Consider the following 26,674-nt stretch of genomic DNA (forward strand, 5'->3'; position numbering starts at 1 on the left):
AGAGAAGGAAGCACAACCATTCTGTGTTGAGCCCAATTGCTTAAACATGCCTAGAAGCCATCAGGCCTCCCTACCAAGGAAAACACCTTCAGTTTTCAGAGTCCAGGAAAAAGACAAAAAGAATTATTTCTTAACTTTTAAAATTAATTTGTCAGTGTATATCATAGGACTCTCAGCTCAATCCATACATACCTTCTGACAAAAATAGCATATATGAAGTCTGACAGTGATTGTCTTTTGCTTTACTTAAGCTGGAAATGAGGTGGAAGCAGACAGAACACTGACCTATATATGTCAGTGATGGAAAAAGAGTAAAAAGGAAACAAAGTAGATAATTCACTCCCTTAGAAAGCCTTTAGAGCAGAAATGCAGGTAAAGTAATTGATATTAGATAGCCTAAAGCTATTTCTGCTAACATGGTGTAGAAGTTTTTTTGTAATGAAGTATCAGGCCACCATCACAAAGTGAAACTGTTAGAAGCAGCTGTATGCACCTGCAAAGTAAACCAAAACTGAATATGCTGTGAGCAAGCACAAGTGGATGAAAATGATGGAAAAGCAAATGCTACTCCCATGGACTGCAGAGGCTGAGCAAGGAAAGATGGCATTCAGAAAAGAAGGATCTCAGAATCTTAGAGACTTTGGGTAATTTTTAGTATCAGTTCAATAAAAACAGAGTAAAAAGTAACAGTTCAAAAAGCCAACCCACAAGCAAGTTCTGTCTGGTTTTCCTGTTGGTTGGTTCTTGACAGATCATCTGGGGAGCAGTTACCATTTTAATGGCACTGTTTGACAGCAACTTCTTTAAAACTTGTTTTTATCCAGGGTTTAATGAGGAGTGAGGATGGGTTGGCATCACTAAGCACAAAGAGAATAAATAGCTGTTCAGGTAATCATCAATGAAGAGAACACCGGTTCTTACCAACAGGGAGGGAACAATCCCTTAAAAGGCAAAAGGCTGTAATCAACATTTTTTCCTAGAACTTAGTTTTCAGCATAACTATGAAAGACATAAGAATTAAAAAAATGCAGCAGTGGTCACATTGAGGGCTTCACAGGTACAAAGCAGGAGAAACCTGACACAGTACGTACCAGCATTGCCCTGTCCTTGTATGGCAGTGGTGATGGGGACTATGTGCGTTCCATTCTGCGTTACAGTTTTTATTGGTAGCTGGTGTTGACCTAGAGGTGCCTGTTGCACTATAGTAACTGTCTGTAAGGGGGTGGTCTGAGATGTCTGAATGATACGACTAGCAGCTCCTATTGTAGCATGACTAATAGCAGGTATAGGCTCCACTTTAACTGCAAGAGAAGATAAAACATTGTTACAAACCAGAAAGCGTTAAAGTGTTTGTTTTTACTCTATCAGCCCTCAGTGACAAGCATACCATCCCCAGGAAATTATGATTCAGAAGCTTCAGTTTTAGACAAACATTTCAGGCATTCATCTGCAAGTAAGTTTCAAGTAATGATCCTTCTATACACCAAAAGCTAGCAAAACAATTAGCCCCACAGGTTCCCACCTTTAACTTCCTTGTGGTCTCCATTCTCTTGAGGTTCTGCCTTGGGCTGGGTTACCATCGCAGCTTGCGTGACCACCGCCTGTCCAGCTACTGTGTAAGTGTTTGCTGGTGCTAATCCAGTCACATTTGTGACAGACACAGCTGGTATCTGGTGGACAACATGAACTGTCTGAACTACAGGCTGCTGGGATGTTGATGTTGTCACAGGAGTTGCAACAGTGTAGGTGACAGGTTTAATAGTTTGTGGTAGCTGCCGTTGTACAGTAATTAAAACTGGTTGGCTAGATAGAGGTGATCCTACCAAGAAAGAGATAAATATTAGGCTTCCAATTTTAATTATTTTAAGCCAGTCATTCTTTTAAGCTTAACACTAAAGACTCAGAAAATTAAGATGTCTGAATGATCCAAAAGATAAAGTGAGACAGTGAAGATTATGACACATGGCTATTGCAACCCACACATTCAAGCTGAGTGCTGTATGAGCTCAGTAAGACCCATACAGCATTTAGGCCACAGCCTTACCCCTCTCCAAATGCAGCTATACTACTTAAGCTGTGTTTAATAGTCATTTAGTAAAAACCTTGTCTATAGCTGGGAACATCTATGTGCTTCAGGTGTTTTGTGGAGCTTGTCTGCAGTGGCAAAACTCTCAGCCCCCTAGGCTGGGGAAAGCTAGTGTCTCTGTTTGCCTTCCCCACAGAATAGGAATTGACCTCTCTGTAGCACCAGCTTGTCAAGAAAATGGATGGTAGAAGAGTATCAATTAGGGTAATCAAATAACTACATTTTTATCCCATCATGCCTTATGCTCTTTCTTCTTCCTTTAAATAGGGTACTTATCACACAGATTTGCTCTCTCTTTATCCCTTCAGTCCTTTGCATCCCCACCTTTGAAAGGATGACATCCCCACAGAGGTGTGTGAGACATTTGCTTGTTTCTGCAACCCTCATACCCTAGAGTTTTGGGGACTTTTTCCTAAACCAGAAAGAACATGTTTTGGAAGCAAGTGACAACTGCTGCTACAGAGTCCTGTACAATCTCTGCTTAGTAACAAAGGGAAGAGCATGCAGATCTGTTAGTGTGCAGAGTTTCCTTGACGTATTTACGTGTTTATCGAAGATTTGGGCCAAATGTCAAGAGCCTAAAAATTTACCTTTTTTAAGAGTACATGTGAAGTCTTGGTAGTATTTATGTATCAGCCCTCTCCCACCTCCAAGCCAGGAATGCTTACTGCAGGATTCCTCACCTGGGGCACTCTGTGCAAATCGTGCTTCTTGTATTACCGCTAGTTTTGGCTGGATAGCACTAGGCTCAGGTTCCATCGGCACTGGAGATCCTTCCCTGGACAGGCTCTCGGGGGTCTGGACTCCACTGGAGTGTGCAGACAACACTCCAGAGTGATTAGGAGAAGCTGGGGCACTTCTGTATTTAAAAATGAAAGCAGCAGCTGATGTGTTTTAACTTCTGAACTGTGAAAGACAGTGACCTTCCTCTAAAGAGATCGTAACACACACTGCCCACAGGAGGGCACCTCAGCCTTCTGGCCAGTACAGTTACAACTCAAAGCAGTTCTGATGATCTTTTTATAAGGCTTCTGTTAAACAGGGACAGAATTTAAAAGCAAACTTCAGATAAAGCTAAAGGAGAAAAAGTGGCTGGATGCCTTCTTAGGAAGACTAAATAATCTGTGAAACATGAACGTTTCTTCTGGTGGAGAGGAGCGATGAGCAAATCTCAGGCTACAGGGCAAGTAATAAAAGATCTGCACCAGCAGAAAGGCCATAACATTACAGAGGGAATAATTTACACCCATGTTATTTCCCCATCATGAATTCTGCTTGAACATCATCAAACTAAATACATAATTGTGATCTCTGAGTTCAATGAAGTGGCAGTTGGTACATGATCATTTTCTTTGCAAACAGTTTTAAAATGCAGTAGATGGCAGTTAGGAATTAAAATTATAACTCTGCAAGAAAAGCCCAAAGGTATAGCAAGGCTTGCTTACATTAACAGTCTGACAGTTATGCAGACTGAGTCAATTCTTTAACACTAAAAACAAGCAATAAACCCAAGCTTAGTGTACGGGCAGCCTTCTAGTAAATCACACAGAATTTAAATACTGAGTCTAGATTAAATTAAATTACTAAACTTGTGACTGTATCCAAAGCCTGTATCAGCCTGAAGATTAAACAACACCCATAGTCTTTTTGTTCATCTGGTTTTCCTTACCTAGAAGAGAGTGGTCCCAGAGGGGTTCTAAAGCAAGGTACTCCCCTAGGCCGCCTTTTCCTAAAAGCCTGCTCTATTAATTTGCTTTCAGAGGCAGGGTCTATCCTCCAGAATGAGCCTTTGCCTGGTTCTTCCTGGGAACGTGGTACTTTGATGAAATAACGATTCAGAGAGAGATTGTGGCGTATTGAATTCTATGGAACATAAAAAAATATGTAGAATTCATATAACTTTTCCAAGTCAGAATGTGGCCTACTGCAGCAGTTTGTACTATAGGAGACTGGGGGTTCAGCTCTTTAATTCCTTCATTCAACAGCACTTGGAGGACAACAGAGGCAGTGCCACGAACCTGAAAGGACTCTTGCATTTTTCAAATCTTTCCCAACTATTGAAAAAACAGTATGCCAATGCAGCAATAACAGGAATCCCATTTCATTCTCTAATGAGAAACATGGTGATTGCAATAAACTGTTAGAGCACCGCAGACATTGGTGCATAATGCAGTGTAAAAAAAAATTATTAGTCTTCACACACCACCCTTCCCCAGGTGTCAAAGAAAATGGCAGTTCATCCTGGGAGGGCCAGTAAAATACAGCATATGCTGATTCTGATCTTATATCATACTCCTGTTACTGTCCACCAATACAGAAAGAAAAGGTTAAATTCCACAAGTTCCAAATGCAACTAGATAGTTGGGAGTTCACCCACAGTCCTGCCTGCCTCAAGAAAGGAGCCAAGGATTTAGTGTGTCTTAGAAAAGCAGTAAATGGCAGCAGGTCCTAACACAGCTCTTCAGCAGGATCTTCATTACTGCACTCTAGTTTGCACATGACTTCATCTTCACTTTGCTGTAACACACAAAACTCCTCCACCAGAGAGAAAGCTGCTAACAGCCTGAAGTGGCTGTCTCTGTGCTTGACTTTGCACACATTAGGAAATAATGGCAAGCTTACACTGAAATACTCATAGGGAAACAGTGGGAAAACAGAGTTGAAAAAGCTTTATGTTAACAAAAGCTCTTTGAAATTTGCAAAATCAAACACAGATCTTGCTCAAATGTCTGAGTTCATGACCCAGATGGCAGGTTTGGAAAACTTAAAGCAATGATAACCATGTATGGTTTCTTAAGTGCAAACTGATGAAACCAGAAATGGTTTTCCCTGCCAAAAAATGAAATAGAACTAGAAAGCCAAGAACATGTTTATAAATTGTATTTATTTCTCCATATGCTAGAATAAAAGAGTACCTGCTAAAATAAGTTCACAAAGAGGAGTTTTCAAGTGCTGAACAAAATGAGACCTTTGTGTAATAAAGAATAGAAGTACCTCAACACTATTTGTCAAGGTATAGGATTTTTGTACTACACCCTTGTAAGTACTCTCTGTTTTTAATGATATGCACATATACAGCCTCAAATATTATTTACAACATCTCTAAGTCACCCTGACTGCAATGTATAAAAACTAGCAGAGCTTCCATACCTGAAGTGCAACTGTTAAGTGTTCTAGCAGTGCTTTATGTGACTCATAACTGAACAGCATCTGATTTTCAGCTCTTCCAATTGATATGTTCTGGAATAATTCATTAGCACCTACTGCATCTGTTGTGTCTGTCACCTCGGTTTTGTAAAGCATTATACATCTAGACACAGAGTATTGCAAGGCAGAATTCTTCAGCCAAGCATTACAATGTATGTGCATGTTTGGTTCCAGGATAGCTACATCCAGGAGCATTAGAGACATGGGTGTTCACGGTATTTCAGAATAGAAAGCAAAAAGGACACCAATGAACAGAACCTTGTTGCTAAAACAGACCTGTTAGTATCATAGCAGCCAGGATCCTGCACTGCTTACATGTGAAAGAGAAACAATAGAGACCTCCTAGCCACAATAGGTAAATCCTTTACTAGCCAAACCATGAGCCAAAAGCTAGGAACAGTTACACTCCCCACTAACCCTGGAATTCCTCTAAAAGTGACTCAACTTTCACTCAGGCCAGACAATAAATATGTGATTGATTTTTTTTTTAACTCTATCCCTCTGCTGAGTAGGGAATTATTCTAAAGTATTCTTTAGCCTTTTACTTGTACAGTAACTTGAGTATAACAGTTCCTCACTTTTCCCTGCCCCTGGTCTCTCCAAATTTTATTTCCCTGAAAATAACCTCAGAGCATGCCTCTGTTGCTGATCAGGACTGTACTAAGCAGCAACCCAGAGAAACTGATACTCCATGATCAACACAGTCTGAATGTTACAGGGACACACTGACCAGTGTTGCCAATTGTGCTCTTCTGTCCTTCGCCAAAACTAAAAACAGCAGCAAAGGCACTGAACCTTTACGTGTATCTGGCAAGCCTAGGCCAGACTGATTCATACTGGGTTAGTCATTCTGGCAAATGCTGAGGTTGGTCTCCTTAAAAATGGAAAGGAAGCAGAAACTAACCCTATGGAACCGAAAGATTTGGTCTAACTCATTACAGAAAAAATTGACAGGCTATATTACACAAACTGTCTAAATTGCCTACTTTGTTTGGAGAAGGTACCATTAGGAAAAAGAGAACACACTCATTTGATAAGTTCTATTTGTGAAGGATTGTTAGGCTCACCAAGGGACTTGTTATGCCCATTTACAACCACTAGTATTACTCCCAACTGAAAACCCAAACATTCCAGAAATCAGATTTACCTGCCAGCCCTTGTCTGCTGTCCTGTAGTATGGATAATTTTTAGTTATGTGCGTATAAATTCCATTTAGAGTAAGTTGCTTATCAGGTGCCATTGTAATTGCTTGTACTATTAACTGTGCATAGGAGTAAGGTGGCTTAGAGTCGTCCTGTACAGAAAAAGAAAAGACTGAATCAATACATTTTGGAGATAAATACTAAATCAAAAGTTACAAAATACAATTAACTTTATGTAAGGCACCTGGGGACAACCAGGACCTTGAAGCAAAAAACAAACTAAGGTAATTTCGCTCTTCTGATTAGCAGATTTTAAAATAACATGAAGAATTTAGAGAAATGTGCAACAGTGAAGAGTTTTCAATAGCCAATAAAGAAACAGGGAACTGAAAATATATTCAGGCCCTCCCCCAATGGGAAGAGAGGCAAATAAATGAAGAAATCTCACATCCAATCCCCAAACCCAACAATCTGTTTATGAAGTCTGTGATGTTCAATTATGACTTAGTTCATATACTTTAGCAAACAGCATTTCAGAAGTCTTGCAGTCACTTAAGATGTAATTCATGGGATTGATTTCAAACAATGTTTACCTTTGGGCTATCTCCACCCGATGCTTCCTTGTCATTTTCTGACTGGGAATTGTCAGCCATTAAATGTAGGTCAGATGGTATTACACGACTCATTTTGTACCCTGAAGAGCCTGCACCACGGGGGCTAGATGGGCAGGAATTTGCAGCACTGTAGAGCATAAAAAGAAGATCCTACTATTTTGTTATACAGTATATCACCACATTATGGGTAATCAAAAAGCTCTTATTGCAGAAAAGCCCACTACCAGAGCTTCTAGGCTAGAGTTAAGGGTCTGTCAGTATTTCCGTTATAAGCCTCATCTTCCGAGTCTTTCTAACTCATCCATGGGAATTAAAATCACTGCAGGAAGAAATGTGTCAAATGAAGCTCAGGCTTTCTTCCTCAAAGGAGAAAGGATTAACCGATTTATTAAGCTGCACTGTATTTGGGCAAGATTTGCCATTAGAAAAGTCCACTTTAACTACATAAGCAACCACCAATTTTAAAAGACACTCATCTGCAAGAAGAAACACATCCTGCCTTAAATTTCTGCCATATGCTTGTATTCAGTCTGCTCAAAAAAGATCATCTCTCCCCTGCGCTATTTTTGCACATTTGAGAAAATATAGCGAGCGTGGAGAGGAAAAAAGGTTTGATTCCCATTTAAATCTGAAACAGGTGAGGTGCTTACAGGTATGTGCACACACACACATGCATAGTTCTCTCTAAAAATCATTAGCTTATCCATAAATGGGATGCATCGGCACTGACTCATCTAATTTAAGGCAGTATTAGGCCAACAGAGCAGACACTCTATTACTTAGTAAAACACAGTGCCAAAGAAATTAAATTAGTGTCTCTTGGTACCTGACATTTTGCTATCCATCACAGGAAAACAAAGATAAAATTGTGCAGAATTCCACTGGAACATCTTTTTAACCATTGTCTCCCTGCCTCGTACAGTCCACGGGAACCACAGCTTCACAAAGCCAGGCTGTTTCCATGATTTTCTTTTAGCCAACAGGACAGAGATAGTCAGAGGGTGATGCCTGTCCCTTTTTCCCTCCCACCAAAAAACGTTGGCAGTTCTCTCTACGGTTGCACACTCTTCATCGAGTCATACTGTTACTGATTTCTCCACAGTCCTCAGAAATTCCAAAAAGAGTTAACTGAAAATCAAAATGACAGAATCTCTGTGCACCTAGAATCAGCCCCATCTGCAGCGACAATCTTTAACCTAACTTGAATCTATAGTTCAAAACACAGAGTAACAAATAAAGCTAGAGAATGTTATTTGCACTTATACAACAAAGCTTCCACAAATTTACATCTGCTGAGTTTTGTTTGTCTACCTGGCCTCTCATCTTGTTTGATACTTCCCTTTTTATGCATGGAAATAGGGCAGGCACTCTGGACTGGGCAATATACACACACACACACACACACACATATATATATAACCTTTGAGTTTCTCATCACAAGGAATCCCCCAGCAATTTGCTACTAGTGATATGCGCTACGTGAGAGCGACTGAATTTTCTGTGTTGTGTGGAAGAATCCTTGCTTAGAGCCAAAACATGCAACTAACTTGTATTTTTTAATATAGGTCAGTGCTGTTCTGTGTTTTCACATATCAACTGACAACATGCCTCTACTGTGCTCACTTTAGCATAGATTGACAAAGCTACACATATGGTTTAATCAAAGCAAGTTTACAAGTCTTCTACAAAACAGGATGATTTGAAGAGAAACTGTCAAGTTTTGCTCTCAAAATAGATTCTGAACTGTCTTTTTTTTTTTTTATTGGTAATAAACTATACTCAACAGGTATATGAAAGCCCTAAAGAGAGTTACAAAATTCACAGTGAGGCAAAGACTGCAGTGATACATGTGAGACCTGAAATATTTATGAGATGCTCTGTCATTCTGGGGCAAGATATGTTTTCCCTGAATTTTAATAGGAAAGCAAACCTGTTATGCAGTCGGGTCTGGATCTCTTATATAGATCTCATTAAACACGATGATATGAGATCAAGATCTTGGAGAACATGAAAGAAGTCAATTAGCCTTACATTCAAATTTCATTAACAAGATCTAGATTTTTAAAAATCAAGCATCAACAGTCCTTCACTCAAACGAAGAGATCAGGGAAGATGAAACTTTCAAAAGCACGCATATGACTTTGAAGCAGAACTTTTAGTGCTCCTAAAATTTTTGCTCCTGAATTCACTATGGATTTTAAAAACTGGATCTGAGCTAATTTTACCAGTTTGTGAGGACAGCTTGTTTCACTGAGTTTGGTCCCAAGTACCAACTTGGGCAATATCTACCGTTACCAAATTAAGCAGCAAAGCAAGTAAAAAAACCAGATTAACCTCCCCTGCAGAAGCCTTCCCTACACTTAACTCCACATCTCACACTGTACTTCAATGAACACATCTGTTTACTTTCAGCAATTACTAATCAATAATAAATCTTCTGGAGTAAGAGATCAGTCTGTTTTCCACACTATTGATAACCAAACACCATATTTTCTGATGATAAACTTCAGGAGGACAATGCATAATCAGAATGATTAAACATGGTATCATTTAGATATATCTAGTTTTAAATGTTGCCATAAGCATGCAGGAGTAAAAAGCCATCTAAATCACCTGGAAGGTGAGAGAAAGATGTGCTCCACTGCTGTTCTGAGAATGCCAAGCTCCTGAGCAAATTGCTACACGTTTAACACATTCCATGTGAATATTAAAGGCTGCTCATGCAACTATCTTTCTAGTTAGCAGAATGGTGCATTTCTCCACAGCAGGGAACGCTGAGACTCCACTCAACTGTTACCACAAAAGCAAAATACTCCAAATGAATTTGAAAGCTGTTTCCAGCCTGGAACCATGCACTGCCCTGTTGCAAATCTGCAGGGTTTAAATACCTGATAGTTCCTGTGGGAGAAGGGAGAGGGCTGATCAGGTGAGCCATGTTGTCTGGAATGTTTATTGTTAAGGGAGAGATCTGGGGTTGCACAGGCTTCACTGGGGACTCCGGGGACTCCTGTTTTTCTCTCTTGTCATTGGACAGAGCTGTGAATGTTATCTTGATGTTTGTGCTGGGAAACCTGAAAGTACATCTGAAAAATAAAGAACAAATACATAAGCCACTTGTTTACAGAGCGTGAGCTTTTCTGCCTAAACTGACACATGTAGCAACTAACCTTCTTTAAAAGTGAAAGGGTAGGGAATCTGATGTAAGTACCTGTAACCACCTTCCTGTTAGAGGTCATACAAAGATCAATGTGACCCCAAAAAGATCCCCAAGAAAGCAATTTTAAAATTTTGAAATACAGGCAAATGCAATTCTTTGTAACAAGGCTGTTTATGTGTTATGTCTACATTTCTTGACATTCACCTTGCAACTAACCCTTAAAGAAGTACTACTTTGAAGGCAAAAGGCTGTTATTTTATGATGCCAAAGAGTGGCTTCAGCAAATAAACAAGCAGATTCCCTGATACCAAAATTAGTCAAGAAGCACAAGTGCTGGCAAATTGGAGATCTATCCAGTTTCATAGACTAGTCTACCTAAAAAATCTGGTTTCTCTTTTCTTAAAAGCCTCACAAACACACATCAATCCTAATTCTAATCATTTCCATGGTGTATTGCTATATTCAAACACCATTTTTTTCGGAGTTGAATTTAAAAGCCCATTTCAATAAATTGCCCATTTTCACATGCTACCAAAGATCACATGGCCAAATTTGAAGACTAATAAGAAGTTAACAATATGCAGTTGTTTTAAAAACTGGAAAATAAAATACAATTAAGGCACATTTGAGTATTTTCCTTTCTCCATCTCTGTATAAGGCATTTAGAAGCTAACCCAGTTAGAACAGGCTATTTATAATTTCTCAGTAAATAAACAGAATGAGTAAACAAGAAACTCAATTTTCTCTCAATAAAAGCATCTATAAAAATACAGTTCAAATAACTTTACTGTCTCCTCTTTCTTAAGCTGTTAGACAACACTTAGCACTAACACGCCTCCTTCCACAAGATGAAAAGGACTTCACAACAACAATACCTAGAAACAAACCTTAGCAAATGATGGGTTTTTAAGTGATTCTGGGTAGATCTAGTTTCATAAAGGAAGGGAGCAGCAGGATGCTGGAACAGGCCTAAGAAATGTAGCTATGAACACGAGATACAGACTGTAAACAAAAGTGATCATTTGTCTGGAAAAATATATTAAACATAAAAGTGATGTAAGAATTGGAAGGAACACTCAGCTGTGGAGCAGCATTAAAAACACTCTTGTGTGCTTTGGGTTTTAGTTCTCAAAATTAATCTAAGGATGTTTATAGAACAAAGGCAGCATTGGATTTTCACTGTGTTTCTTGCCATACACACCAGAGCGATTCTTTCTTCCTACAACACAGGCCCAGGATCAGGAAGAAGAGAAAGAATCAACAATGACCTTCCTTTGCTCTGTCTTCCTTCTCAGTACGGACCATGTCCGCATTTAACAGACGACCTATTTCTGAAACATGCTCAATGTACTAAATTAGGAACAGAATCTATGCCAAAAAACTGCACTTGTATTTCAGCAAGACAGTTAAATGGATCAAGTTTTCCTTATTGCTTGCTTTTTCCAGTATATTTTTTGCTTATATTGCTTTAGTGACAACTGAAAGAGGTCTCAGCTGTTTTTCTAATAAAAACATGTTCTAAACATTTCAGTTAATCAGCACTTGTGACAACATTAGTCTTCAAGTATAGGCAGAGTGGGCGTAGCCAAAGGCAAACTTTTTGTTAAAGATCAAATAAAAATCTCTGTGAGAACCTGAACAGCAACATGTTTGACACAGAGACAGGTTTAGTCACCTCTATGTATTTTATAGGGCTATTCCATACCTGCAAATTTAACTTAATGCTTTTCAGACCAAACTTACATCGACCTAAGAAAAATGTGGTAACAATCAGACACAGCTTTAAATACTTGTTCAGTGGTTAGATTCTTTATTGCCTAGTAAAAAAATCATAATCTAGTACATAATAATGAGCAACCAGAGTCCTGCAGTACTGGGGTAGGGTGGGGATGAGGTAGACTTTCACAGCTTGGACAGAAGTACCCAGAAATAGGAAAACATGTAAAATGTATACTTGACAACTCCTCCAACGTTCCATCCAAGTATGCACACTGAAACATCTCCCTTCTTATGTTACTGCACTACGTTAAGGTACAACCTCCCCAAAACAGTAAGGGCAGCTTAATGAGATGAGGCTGAACAACAGATATCGAAGTATAGCAGAGATGTAGCACTCTCAAATGTTGATCAAGTTTGGAAGAAAAATCAAAAGTACCCCCAAAACCAGGAGCTTTGACTAATTTAACAGAACCATATAGGATAGAAATGCATCAAGTAATTGGAAAGTCTAGTCAGGACCTGAATTAAAAACTTAAGGTGCTACTGTTACAACTTATTTCACATGTTGAACCTCAAAGTATGGCTTATTGAGAAGATACCACATACTCACAAATCAGCCTCTGGTTAGAACATGCAAACACTTGAATACTAACAGGAGATCACATCTGTCAATTGATCCCTATTTGTAAACAGAGAAGCTTTTTGATGAAGGCTTATTTTTACTATCTGGAGCTCAGCCCAAAAACTGAATGAAATGCCTTCTAACCAATAATGTTCTGAATAAAGAGCATTAACACAAATGTATTTATTACATGTACTTCCACAATCAACCTAAGGAACACATTCTAATTTGATCAGAGCCAAGTTAGTCTTGGCACATTCTTTACTTATACAATGAACTAAACAAAACCTATAGCATGCTCATAGGGAGAGAGAGACCTGATCAAACATTTAGTCTGCAGCAAGCTGAATTTGATTCTGTTTCCAAAAAAAAAGGAAAAAGGAAAGAAAAGAAAAAGGAGTAGTTTTACAAGCTGTCACTCTATACCTCATCCAATCAACTACCATTCATTCTTTTTAAGATGATGCCATTTGGAGTAAGAAATGAAATCGAGCCACCAAGACTGATCCAACAGATTTTTAAACCTAAGTGTTTACAAACCATCCATGTGTAGCAGTTACATGATTAGAAGTGTGTTGGATACACAAGAGATAAAAACAAAGAGCACTATTACCTGATACGCCAACATTTTATTTTATACATTACAAACAAATCTTCACAGTACCCACACTTGAATAATTGTGTATGTTTGTTTATTATGATGGGTACTCGCCTTGTGCTTTCTACAGAGCACAAAGGAGGGCAGTGTGCAATCTAGGAAACTGCTGCAGGGGTGTCACAACTGAAGTGCAACTCAGGATCCTAACTGTTCTTTTTTTAAAAGTTCATCCTGGCTTGTCTACTTGAAAACAGACAAGAAGCATCAAAGAATTTCAAACAATTCCCTAGAAAATTCTTACTATCTTCACAGCTTCCAGCAAAATGGAGACAAGCTGATCCAGGCACTACCTCTGAAGAGTTTAGCAACTTCATTGGGTGCCAGATAAGCACCTTGTGGGAAAATGTGCAAAGTCTGGTTTTGTCACATCTGTATTTCTAGTATTTCCTCACTTGTCCTCAACAGTTCTGTCTGTACTGCAGGGAAAAGCTGATTATAGACTTGTAAGTCTGTCTACAGGAAAATATAATCTAAAAATGGGGAATTCTGACCTGCCTCTACCTGGGAAGCCAAAACACTGAAGCAGGAATTTTATTTCCTCCCTGTACATACACCCTGCTATGACAACTCAGTTTCTCAGTATCCTTTTAATTATTCCATTTTGATTGTCTTTTAAGAGCCAGGACAGAAATTGGACAGGAGCTGCCATCCTACTACTCTTTCATCAGCACCTCCACATTTCACATTCAAAGAGATTATCAGGGTTCGGCACTAGTAACTCCCTACATCAAGGTAGTTAAAACTGTGCAGTTCCATTCTTTCACACTCCCTATGACACTGAACACCAGTTAATGCAAGGATCTCCCTGTATTTTAAACAGATCTAAAGGAATGGCAAGGTGAGACTTTCCAAACTCTTGCTGGTCTACTGACTGCCAAGAAGTGCTTCAACTTTCTGCATTAAAAAGACCCATAAAGAATCCACTCAGCACCTGGGAGGTTCTTTTTGTTTGTTTTTCACACAGGCAACAGTGCAACTCACTAGAAGCGAAACTGAAGTACTTCACAGCACCTGTCCCACTGAACAGACCTTCTTCAACTCAGGTTTTCTCTGAAAGTCTATAGCCCAATCTCCTGCTAAAAGCAGGGGTAATTAGACAGAGTTGCTCAGGTCCTTGTCTAATCAAACTTTAATGGACAGAGTTGGCCCGTTCATTCCTGTAATTAGCCCCTCTTAATGGTGAAGCAGTTTTCACATTTGTCCAGGTGTAATTTCCTAGTTGTAACTTGCTACAGCTGCTTGTCCTCAAACTGTGAGCCTCTGGACAAAGCATGGCTCCATCTTTTCTACATTTACCCTTTAGGCAGGGAGACTGCTATTAAGAGCCACCTTTGAGCTTCTTTATGCAAATAAATAAAAAAAATAAAAAAAACCAAAAACAATCAAGGTCCTTTAGCCTCTCCTCCTCTACTAGATATGCCAGTTCACTAAGCCCTCACTTCTCCAGTTTGTCAGCAGTTTTGTTAGTAACGGGACCCATTATCGCCCAAAGGCCAGCCTCCATCATGACAAAACTGCACACATACAACCTCCTTTGCCCTAGGACTCCTCTGCTCCTCCCTGCAGAGCTCTTCTCTAGTTAGACATTCCCAGCCTTTGCCCACCCCAGAGGTGAACTTCACAAGGTTGCTGTTCTGCTAGCCACCCTGTCAGTGTCCCCTCTAGATGACAGTTCTGCCCTCCAGCATGTTAACCCCCAGCGTGGCATTATCCCTGACACGCAACGAGCACTGTGTCTCATCTCCCAGGACACTGGTGAATGACAGCACTGACCTGAATTCCACAAGGGTACCACTTCCTCTGCGCTATTCCATGTAACATGTGTCAAGCAAATCTAAGAGCAGCAGGTCAAAAGTGGCAGTACCTGGCAATGACACTCTGTACAACTGCCTGCTAATGGGTCACTACGTTCTTTCAGTATGAAACAAGGACCACAATTTCATCTTGGATCTAATTGCTACTTCATTTGTTATTTATTACACCACAATGGATTATTAAGAAATTAATTATAAATGAAAATAAATTAGCTATATGTTTTTAAGCAATTTTAAAGTAAAAAAGGCTTAAAAGATGAGTCTTTAGAAAAAAACCAACTAGAAATACAATGAAGGTAAAAAAAGCTCAAAAAGCTGAAGTACACTTAGAAGGAATTTCAGTCTTTGTAAAGTCGGTGTACTGTGCTTCACATCCTGAGAAAAAGGTGCACTCTACAGAAAGAGCTGAACACTGGTCCTTGCAGATCAAACTGACACACACAACACTAGGCAATCTGTAAGAAGAGATGAACATTTGTGTTTTGGAGATACCTGAAAGAAGAAATCTCTGTTAACTTTGAGAAAATCAACAATTCCCATTCCAAGAAGAAAGTAGCTGCTTCACTCAGCCTGCCCTTCTCCAAAAGAAACATAATTAGACTTTCTAACTCACTCATCTTCTGAATTTTCTACCAAAAGGTTTCAGACTGCTCAACACCCAGAGCAGACATCATAAATTATTCACGTTCAGACTTAATTTTTAAGACTTTGGGCTGTGTTTAACTCCACTGGATACTGCTGTCCATTTCCAGATCAGAATCATCACCTTCAGACCTAAATAGAATCAACAAACCCAAAACTCAGTAAGAAGACAAATGGAACTGAACTGCTTCAAAGAAGAGTCAAAATTCAAGATAATATTAAAGTACCCAACAGTTGCAAATCTAGATTTGCAAGCTAATAATGAAGGTAGATATATAAATCCATCCAAACAGTAAGAATATCAAAAAGCTACCTGAAAATTCACAGCACTAAATTATTACTAATAAAGTATAGATTATTTAAAAGCCCCTTACTTTTGCAGCAAGCATCTCCTTGATTCTTTAAACATAAATAACTGCTCAGAGATTTGTTTGACACTCTTTTCTAGAATTACATTAAAAAGTTCAGCTGTAAAACTTACCTCCAGTAAGGAAATGGCTAAGAGTATATAGGAGATTTGATAAGGATACTCTGAAAATGGGTGAGCCAGTATATTTTAATACTAATCAGATTTTCACTATTTTGTTATTGTTTGAAACAGGACTTTCTAAAAGGGAAAATTTTTATACTGGTGCTTATTCATCCCCATGAGGTTAATCTTGTGCTATTAGGAATTTCAGCTTTAATGTTACATTTGTAAAACTTTCTGCGCTGTTGGCAATAGAGGACAGGAGCACCTGTTTCTGTTGACATTTTTGGGAGGGGAAATTAACTTCTAAAATGTATATTAAAGAAATAAAGCTGCCAGAAGGGTTGGGCTTTTTAAAAAGGAAGTTTTGCATGCTCTTCTGCTTGCAGTTGACCACACCCTGTGCAGCAACGTGAGAAACTACCCCAGCAGGAACACAGCATCACTTCCTGCAAGTACATGTACACACACACGTTGTGTTAGGATGGATTCCTCCTCCTTTCTCTCCCTGGTTGTAAACTAAGTCCTGATTTGGCTCATTGACCATAAATTTACATTCAATTATGTTTGGCCATTAATAGTCAGGACACTTCTAGAGGTTATCCAAAATGCAACTGCCCTTTAAAAAGTGGCAGCTTTTTCCTCTGGGGAGCAAATCATGACCTCATGCGTGTTTCCCTTAATTCTCTGTATCCTTTGCAATTGATTTCTGTTGACCAAAGATCAATAGTTGCAAAGCATGTCCTTCACTAACAGAGAATGTGAGGGCTGTATAGCAAGCTCAACCTCTAATACAAGGAACAAAACGCCTCAGACTTTTCAGCCAGCAATTAAGACTTTCTATTCTGAGCACTGGGCATGCTTTTCACAAAAATTTCTGTGTTTTTTCAGGTGTGCCATCACTGTCTACAGTGACATAAAGCAGTATAAAAAAACCACCCTAAAGAGAAAGATCACTGATTTATCAATACACTCAGATCTCTTAAGATTTGAAAGCAAAGATCTATGCATCATCACAAGTGATGAAATAATGATGTAGGCTCATGGTAATCCAAGTCAGCCAACAAGACATTTACCAAATTCTAATCAAAGGCTGGAAATGTGATCTACTTGTGCAATAATGGATCTTCCACAGGAAACCTAGCTTACACATTTCTCCATTGTTGTTTTAGCAAGTGCATAAGACAAAGTTGTTGGTATTCGTTACAGGAATGGTGCTAACCCACTTTCAGAAGGATCTGGAACAAGCCTGTCTGCGTTAAGAAATGATTCTATGACAACAGAATATGCATGATGACAACAGGAACATTCCTGAACCACCAGCAGCAAAGAGAAACTGAGTAATAAACACATGCTCTTGTTTGAAAGGGTTTCTTCCTTCCCACTTAGAAAGCTGACTGCATAGAGTGCATTTTTAACCCTATGCTTACAACAATGTCTCTAAGGGCATTTAGGAATTGAGACTGAAAAAGATACATCTTAAAGTTGTTCAGCAAATTTTGCTGCAAATATAAATGATTCTGTGAACAACTTGAAACTGATCTCACCTCCTTCCCTGCATTATTATGCTTCTGATACAAGCATTAATGAAAAGTGCTGTTACAGATTGTCAAAGGTTCCTGTTTTAGCAGCCAGACATTTCATTTTCTTTATATACCAACCACACAAATGCTGGTATTGATCAGCAGCAAACACATTTAGGCTATCCTACAGCTGTGGAAATGTGCTAACTAAAAATACGTATTTCAAAATCACAGATTCTTACTGCATTCTCCTCTTTTCTGGTAAAATATTTAAACCAGCAAGAAGAAAAAAACCAAAACAAACAAAACCTAAAGAAATTCAATACAGTAGCCTCGCACAGGCTGCAGGAATTGAGAAAGAAATTGGCCTGCAGGCAAGAATGTAGGCAGCAGTTACTGTAGAAACCAAGCTCTTCGTTGCTTTTCTCTAAGCAAAAGAAAGACACAAAAGAGCTGGAAAACAGCGATCGATGGGAAGCAGCTTATAAAGCTGCTTGTCACATCTGCTGCAGGAAAACCAGACACTAATTCATTAAAACTGCTCATGTAATGCCTCTGGAATTTGAGGCTCCCCAGCCTGTGAATACAAAAGAAACTCCGCCTATGGAAACACTGCATTTTCGGGTATTTAGCATCTCTGTACACAAAAGCCTATGCAGAGTCAGGTTGTGTGGTCTCTATCCCTAAATTTCCTTCTGAAGTATAAAAACAAATTCAAATTTGTCCAAAAGACTGTGTGCCTCTATCTTTGCCAAATTTCAAACAGCTATTTTGAGTCCCAACAGAGGGACATAACTATAATACAATTGTTTCCTGTTTAAAAAACCAAAACAAAACACTTGGACCAGGAAAGTAAAAATCAATCATTTCTTCTTCCTTCCAGATATCTACGTTTGACAATGGTTTCCTATTATCAAACAGGCAAGCTTAAACTTTCACAACAGTAAACACCATTCCAAAACTTTTCATGAAGCACAGCATTTGCAATCCTAGTCGAGCTGAAGCAGACAAACCAAGTTAGCAAGTTACAGGGGTGCCTGGCATTTCACCCTCAGTTGTGGGCTACTCACAGGGGTGCAAAGTTCACAAGGAAATGGCAAGTTATCATAACAATATTCAGTGCTAAATAAAAAGCAAGCAGCAAACGAAACTGCTTAGAGCCAAACATACAGCACTTGGCATTCTACTATTTCTTGCAATTAAAGCAGTAGGGGGAAGCACAGTGAACAAGTGCTGTCATGATGTGTTTTGACGCAAGCATAATGATAAAAAAAGCACTAATGACTCACCCATTACTTTAGTAACAAAAGACTTCATTTATTACCTCATCAGAGACCTGTATTCTATCACAAAATGATGCCAAAACTACCTAATCCTTACCAAAGAACAGCTACCCACAGAGGACAAGCTGCACAGAAAAAAAGCTAATTCCTGACTCAAGGAAGCATAGTTTATTTTAGATGGGGCTTTTTAAGAGAGCTCTGTTTCCAAGAGCTGAACGGTCCTTTATTTCACACGGAAATCCATGACTAACTCAGGCCATTGAAGAGTGACAAAAACTGCTTCCTACCAACTCTAATTTTGAGCAGACAGCAGCGTTTCATTTCTCCCCTAACTGTGCCTGTCTGGTGAAAGAACAGACTTTTTTGCAGACTCCTCTCAAAAAGCTGTGGACATCGTTTAAATGTCACAATTACCTATCTAAAGATGTTTGATGTTCAAGGGCTATTCCATACTTGTTTCCATTTGGTAATACTGCTGGGCTGAGTATCTCAACAGAAATCAAGATTTTATATTCTATTCTGAGAGGTTTTATTTAACCATCTGTACTCTGCAGAATGCTTGCTCAAACCACTTTTCCATTTTTTTCCTTCTACTTTCAAATTCCTTAAACTTTCCTAGTGAAGATGCAGACCCTCTAGAAATTGTATATGCATGAGCCACTCCACAGCATTACATAAAGTGACTTTCCTTAATCACTTGTGTGGGCACTCAAGAACCAATCAAGACTCCAAGGAGTCTGAAAGGCTGCAAAGCAAAGAAACTATTTAATCTATAACAAACACGTTGTTATTGGAAAATATTCAAGCAGCACTGCTCCTTAGCCATTCTTAGAAGACTACACCAAGTAGTCCTCAAATCACAGGCTGTTGTAAGAGGCAGCAGGAAAGTGCAAAAGGATAAAAGTCAATAAAAACAACAGACATGATTTAATGAGTCAAATGGTCATGCAAGAGGAAATCTATCCAGGAGTAAAAAAATACAACACAAAACCAGATTAAATAGAAGTCCTCACCAGAGTCTACTCATTGTCACTATACTGATAAAGCAACCAGAGTAGAGAAGGAAAGGGTCCAGCATGCAAACAAGAAGCATGGGATTAACTTCTGCAAGCATCAACCTGTACCTGAGTTACTCATCTATCTTTACAGTGAGTGGAAATGAGCAGACAAGGGAAAACCCTGATCTGGTTTGGAGAAAACAGGTCTAGGGTTGTCTATTTTTCACTGAATTTGAAGACAGTGAAGGTGCAGACACACACACATGCACTCTCCCTCACACACCCAATCCTGTATTAAGCCAAATGAAATGCACCCTGAACATCCAGTAAAGTTAAGAAAAATATAAGCCAAGATTCCTGAAGCACAGGTACCAGCCAGGCTCTCAGCAATGAAAGCTTGACCTTGGGGGTGGTTTCATGGGATACAGTGATGTAACAGCTCAGCACGGCCAAACAGGGCAGGGTCCTTCCTGCCTCTTCTACCAGCTCTGTTCCCAAACACAGGATTACTCTGCTTACCTGCTACCTGGAGACACTGCTATCTCCAGCTCATTTACTAACCCAGCAGAAAACACCTCTAGCTGAAATGTAAAAGTTTGGTGATAGTTTAGTAAGTTTAAGTAATCTCACAGTCTAAGCACTCTTTCATAAGGTACTTACTACATACAACATTTCAATACATGACTGTTGTAACCATTCTCTCTGAAAGTCTGACATTTGAAGCAATACAGAAAAATAAGCTTCCAGAATTTATTAGACAAAAAAAGAAATGCCTGACACTCGGTTTGTAAACAACAGTGCATATTCAACACACTGTAACAGAATAAAGTTTGGTTAACTTTGGACATTTTAGCTCTACCAACAAAGTCACCATTTTCACTGTAGATGCTGTTAACAGAATGGTTCATGATCGTGTAAGTCAAACACTCCTCATGAAATGTCTACCACTCTAAAGATGTACACATATTAGAAACCACACTGGGGATAAAAACCTGTTGGAGGAATGGCAATCATGTACCATCTATTAGTAAAGAACCAAGGCTTTTGTATGTTCCCATATATACTAATTTCAAGGTATTAACTATAATGGAATAAACTTATTGCTCTGCATTTCTGGAACATCTTTCATCAGAAAGCACTGAGCACACATCACCACACTAAAACAGATGCCAGTGCTCTTTGCACTTTTGGGCACTCTGATGTTTAGGGATAGTTGCATCCACACAGGAACAGTGTATGCAGGAAAGCCAGGAGCACAGACAAAACCAGAGCTAACAGTCCTCAAAAACAGGGAGGGGGAGAGAAGTTGGAAAGGGAGAGAATTAGGGTGTCTGCATTGCAGACAGAGTAAGCTACTTCAAAACCCCAATGAATCAATTTGAAAAGGCAAGGCACAGCTCTTGATAAAAAGTGCTAGAAAAGAGCACTGAAATTTCATCATCCCTCCTGCCTCCACCCATGAAGTATTATCCCCATTTTTCAAAACAGATTAAACAGATTTGTGACTTGGCCAAGTCATTTTGGCAAGTGTGCAACAGAGCTGGGAACAGAACACATTTTTCTCCAACACTCAATCTTTGTTTAAACCACTGGATCATCCCTTAAGTCTTCCTTCTCTTACAACTACTTTAAGAGGCAGAACATCAGGTGAAACACACATCTTCAGTAAGAGGCAGATTATTTAATGAAATGAGACGGCACCATTTCAATCAGAGTTTGTTGCACAAAAGTAGCTGCTTAAGGAGCAAAAAAGTAGTGGCTGTGAAGCCTACACAGCACAAAGTAAGATGTGTACATTTATCTTAAGCAATATATCACATCCTCCCAAACACAGATAAAGGAATTTTTGTTTCACCAGTCCTTTACTACTACACCATGAAAGCTGCACATTAGATGCATGGATGAAATAATAAGAGTACATCCTACTCACCTGCAATATTGAAGCATTTACTTTAACTTTGTTTATCTATGTTATATTTGTTAGTTTTACTAAGTCATACTCCTATACTGCCCCACACCAACATTATGGAATGTCAAAAATCTTTCACTGGCCAAAAAAAGTGCCAATTACTAATGTTGTTTGTTTGGGTTTTTGCAAGAATCAAACTACTTTGGTGAGAGAAATACAGGGCAAGTACTACCTTCACTTGTCACTTCTTGTCCTGTTTAAAACAAAGAGCACTGCTGTGCACTGACCAGCTTGGTTTTACTTCACCTGCATTCCTACAGACAGGCAGAGTCCACAATAATTGGATCAGTACTACACAGCAAAGAACACTGTATGGGAGGGTAAGAACAAAAAAGCCTATCATTTGGTTGTGTAAACCAAACCCAACCTGAGGCTTTCTGATATTAAAACCATCATGTCTTGAGAGTGGTTTCTTTTGGTTCAGCTTCACATTCCAAACCTTTTGGTTTTTAATTACTTTTCTGTGTTTTAGCTTTTCCAGACCATTAAATTTTCTGAACACACAACATCAAAATGGAAAAAAATGGTCCAAGCACATAATGTACTATTTCACTATACATCACCCTGGTTTTCATACATCATCTTTCTTTGAGATATGCTAGAGCCAACCAACTTCGTAAACATTAACTGATACAGTACAAGCTACAGTCTTCCAAAATAAAAATTTATGCTGAATTCAGTCTTGTCATCCATTTCTGCAGCCAAACTGATACAGTGAAGTTTAGAAAATGCTTTGAGATGCTGCAAAAAAAACCCAAGCTGCAACCAACTCCAAAGAGGTTCTTGCACAGCTACAGAGGAATACTCCACTTGACGGCTCAAACAATGAACCTTTCCCTCCATGAGCAGAAATTTGCAAAGCTTTCCTTCAGAAATGTTTTTTTCCAAAGCTTTCATGTATGCATATATACACACACATACACACACACATACAAAGCAATGTGTCTTGTTTTCACTTGTTTGAAAAAGCAAGTGACTTCAGTTCAAGTCAGGCTTCCCTAGCTTATCAGCTGAGCAACACCCTTCACCGAATGGGCTTGTCAAAACCGTCATATAAAGCAATTGTCAAGATTATCAATTAAAAACTCCACACCTTCCCCCCACACGCATCTACCTGCTAGACCTTCCCTGTATCAGAAGACCATTTGCTCTTACTATTTAAATTCTGACACACAAATATTGGTTGCTGTAAAAGCAGAAATTTCTGTAGTGCAGTTGAAATGTAGGCTTGCAAAGTTAAGAACAGTTTCATCAGTCATGGGAGTTCTTCAAAATTCCACTGAAGAATCCACTTCTACAGCAAAGCTGAAAAGATGCAAATGAGCTCCATGCATACACTGATGGACAAAAGAAGAACTGCAAACACTAATTTTCACAGTACTTAAATTAACAAGTTTGCATTTGGACTTGAAGACCAACCAGTAACTGAAAGATTCAGATTTTCAGAAAGATGCATTAAGTTGAAGTGAAACACTAATCCCTGGATACAGAAAGCACTGCCTAATTTCTACAGGTGTCAGGCAATATACTTACATAGACTTCCCTCAGCAATGACCAAAACCATTTTATCCTGAGAATATGCTGAGGTTTTTTACTGCATCTGTTAGTACAGGAAGCACCACTGAAATCTGGCATTCACCTAAGTATCCAAAGTGGTCCCTGAATTGAAGTTATCATAAATACAGAAGTAGCAACAAATGCCTCTATATATTTGGAGCACATTTTCCTGATTCTTAACTCATACATCAAATTATTTCATCATCTTGCTAACATCCTTCTGGAAACGTAAAAGACTAGTATTTCCTGGTTAAGTTGTGTTAAAAAATGAAAGTAACAATGAAAAAGAAAAGAAAGATTAAAACATGAAGATCTAAGAGACATTTTAACAATTCTGGAGGCACTGCCATGGCCTTATCCTGTACTCTAATAACATGTACACTTTGCCAGTATGTAGAGAACAACATACAGGCTTTGAGTCAGGAAAGCTGAAAACTAAGATAACAGACACTGTAGGTAATTAGAAACTGCAGAAAACTATGGGGTTTAACATCTTTCCCTCAAATAAAAGAAAAGATAGACTCCAGATTTTTTTTCCCCCTCATGCACCACACATTTTTCATTAAATGTTAACTTTAATGCACAAGTTTATCATGGCTTTCAGAAAGAGTGATCTTTTTAGACACTGTTAAACTACCACTCCTTTAATCATCACTGGGAATCACATCAGGAAGACCTTAGGAGCACTAATTAGCTCAGTTACAAAATTACATCTTACAATCAGTTTTGCTCTCTCTCTCCTGACAAAACAACAGTCAGTTTGAATGAAAGTGTCACAAGAATCAGTGACTTTTCCAGAATTGTAAAGGCAGTGAGACAGGACACCACCACCTGACACAGAAAGCATGAGAGGCGATATGAAACCCTTAAACTCTTTATCATTGCTCAAAAAAACAGAACACAAACTGTAGCAGAGACTACCAGAAACTAGTTATCAAGTAACTGCATTTGAAGATATTTCTGTGAAGTGCAAAATGAGGACCATTTATCATATGATCATTCTGGAAACTACTAAAAATAGTTCAAGCACAGTGTTGCTCTTCCAGTCCAACTTCACTGTCCCCAGTGGTCACCTTTTACTGTCTTGGGGTTTTTTCTTCCCTGAGGTATGTGGATAGCATCTTGGACTATGCTCTCCTCACAGAAGCAGTTCCCAAAATCATTTTGTAGCTGGACAAAGGGAGACAGGTCAGGAATCAAAAGAGCAACCAAGACCTTTCAAGGGCAGGGAAACTTTACATCGGCTCAAATGCTGGTAGAACTGCTATGTAAGTTACTGTGAAGACACTATCAATCTTACTGCTTTCTTCCCATCTGGTAATGGGAAGACTGAACTTCTGACATGACAGAAAACTAATCCTGAGCCTGCCTCTCTCCTCATCCAAGGGATTGTTTTTCAGGCCTACCAGTAAGCTCATCTGACTTAAGCATGCAACATCAACACCAGAGCTAACAGGACAGGACAGAACAGGATGGGTTTTTAGCTCTAACTCCCAGTTAGCTTTTAACTAATCTTGAAACCAAAGGGTGAGTTACAGTTTATCTTCACGGCCTGAATCCTATATACGGACATGCTTAACACAGTGAAAGTGGGGTTTTAATAAACCTGTATTACTGTATAGCTCTGATGTGAACATTTAAAAAATATCCTTCTTACAACCAGGAACAATGACAAATTTACTTTCAATTACTGCAAATGCTTGAATAATAGAATCTACCAATACCCTTAACACAAGAAGCAAAAGCTTTTTCTAACAGTGTATCTCTTAAATCCACGCACTCTCAGGAGAAAGCTGAATTGAAAAGAATAAGCTATATAAAGAAGTATGCAAAGTTAAATGAGTTACCTACAGTGCACTCAGATAATTATGAGATGATGCATTCTGAAAAGCTCACCGAGTCAAATTAATTTTGTGTCAAGCCTGACCCCCTCAGAGAGGCAATACTCCCTAAACTGCTATAAAATGCACTGGAAAGATGCAATAAATTTGTATGTACATTAAAGTTTTATTTACTGTTGCACCTTGTCACTCTCCAGTCTGTCAGCCTGGGTCAGTGCTCACTCAGACCTTGTGTACCAGAATCCACAGCACAAAGCTGCTGCAACTGAAGAGTCAGGAGCAGTCTGTGAACTTGAGCTGTGACCAAAACTCATTGTAAAAAGTGGAAGAGGTCTATGAAGCGCATATTGAACACCATTTATCTAACCAAAGATGCCAAGGAACATGAGAAAAAACCTGCCATTTCACAGATCTTAAACATAATGGTAGAAACCCCACACAAAGAGGTGGTATAACAGCTAGCTAGTGAATATAGACCAAGTCCCAAAAGACTGAGCCTAAGGTCATTTCATCTCTCAAGTTGAAAAATATTCAGACTGGTCTCTGCAGTTTCTATGACACTACCACATGAGCTACCAAGGACTGCATCCTGAAAGAACTAGCACAACATGGGGGTGAAGGGGTGTGAGTAGAAAGGAAGGGGGGGAAGGAAACAAAAGGTTCCATGCTTGACACTGACAGAGGGGGAAAAAAACTCCCAAAAAATGAATAGCTTGGAACACAAACTAAATAATTCATAGCCTAGGCTGAAGAGGGGGCATGTGCTGGTCATATGTTCAGCGTATGTTACTGGCACCACTCACCAGCATGTTCCATGTTGTAATAGCTTAAACATTTAGACTTGAAGTGTGCTGCCTTCAGGGACGACATGATCTGGGCAGCTCTGGTGAAACACACGCCACTCAAAATGAATACAAGCTAATTTTGGCTTGCAGGTTATTTCTCCATACTCCAAACAATGCTTTGCTTGGCACCAACTCATTTGAAGAGCTTATTTTAAATATAACCAGTGGTAGTGTGAGGCAACTTTTAAAACCAGTAGACTCGGTTTATGTAAGTTTATATTAAATTACTATTGTAGTATCTGTGATTTTTAGAGGTCACTTTCTGCTCAGATCCATGCTACAGATAGATGTGCCTGTATTTAAACTTCAATTTGCCTACAGACTCTGAAGATGTGCACAGCCTCAAACACAGCAATATGCAACACGATGCAGCTCATTGCCCAGATGACAATGAAATGCCATGGTGTAGTTTTAAAACTCCAAAACAGAGAGAGGGGAAAAAACAAATTCCACTGGAGTTCAAAGATGCAGCTTCAAATACCAGATTTCTGTCACAGCCAGCCCTGCCTCCCCTCTTCAGTCATTTCC

The 26,674-nt window shown here is 39.1% G+C and overlaps 1 protein-coding gene across 1 annotated transcript in view; it reads right to left on the bottom strand.

The window, feature by feature from the left end:
- The window catches only part of FOXK2 (forkhead box K2), a 49,749-nt gene that overhangs the window by 7,646 nt on the left and 15,429 nt on the right, over positions 1-26,674 (bottom strand). Inside the window, exons 2-8 of the mRNA XM_068151398.1 lie at positions 9,938-10,132; positions 7,029-7,176; positions 6,441-6,587; positions 3,756-3,949; positions 2,770-2,945; positions 1,523-1,819; positions 1,092-1,301 (exon numbers count right to left, since the gene is read on the bottom strand). Of these exons, the coding sequence (XP_068007499.1) occupies positions 1,092-1,301; positions 1,523-1,819; positions 2,770-2,945; positions 3,756-3,949; positions 6,441-6,587; positions 7,029-7,176; positions 9,938-10,132 (1,367 nt within the window). The remainder of the gene's footprint in view (positions 1-1,091; positions 1,302-1,522; positions 1,820-2,769; positions 2,946-3,755; positions 3,950-6,440; positions 6,588-7,028; positions 7,177-9,937; positions 10,133-26,674) is intronic.

This window comes from Melanerpes formicivorus, unplaced genomic scaffold (assembly GCF_026170545.1).
Source record: "Melanerpes formicivorus ecotype bairdi unplaced genomic scaffold, bMelFor1.0.p_v2 SCAF_21, whole genome shotgun sequence".
Lineage (NCBI taxonomy): Eukaryota > Metazoa > Chordata > Aves > Piciformes > Picidae > Melanerpes > Melanerpes formicivorus.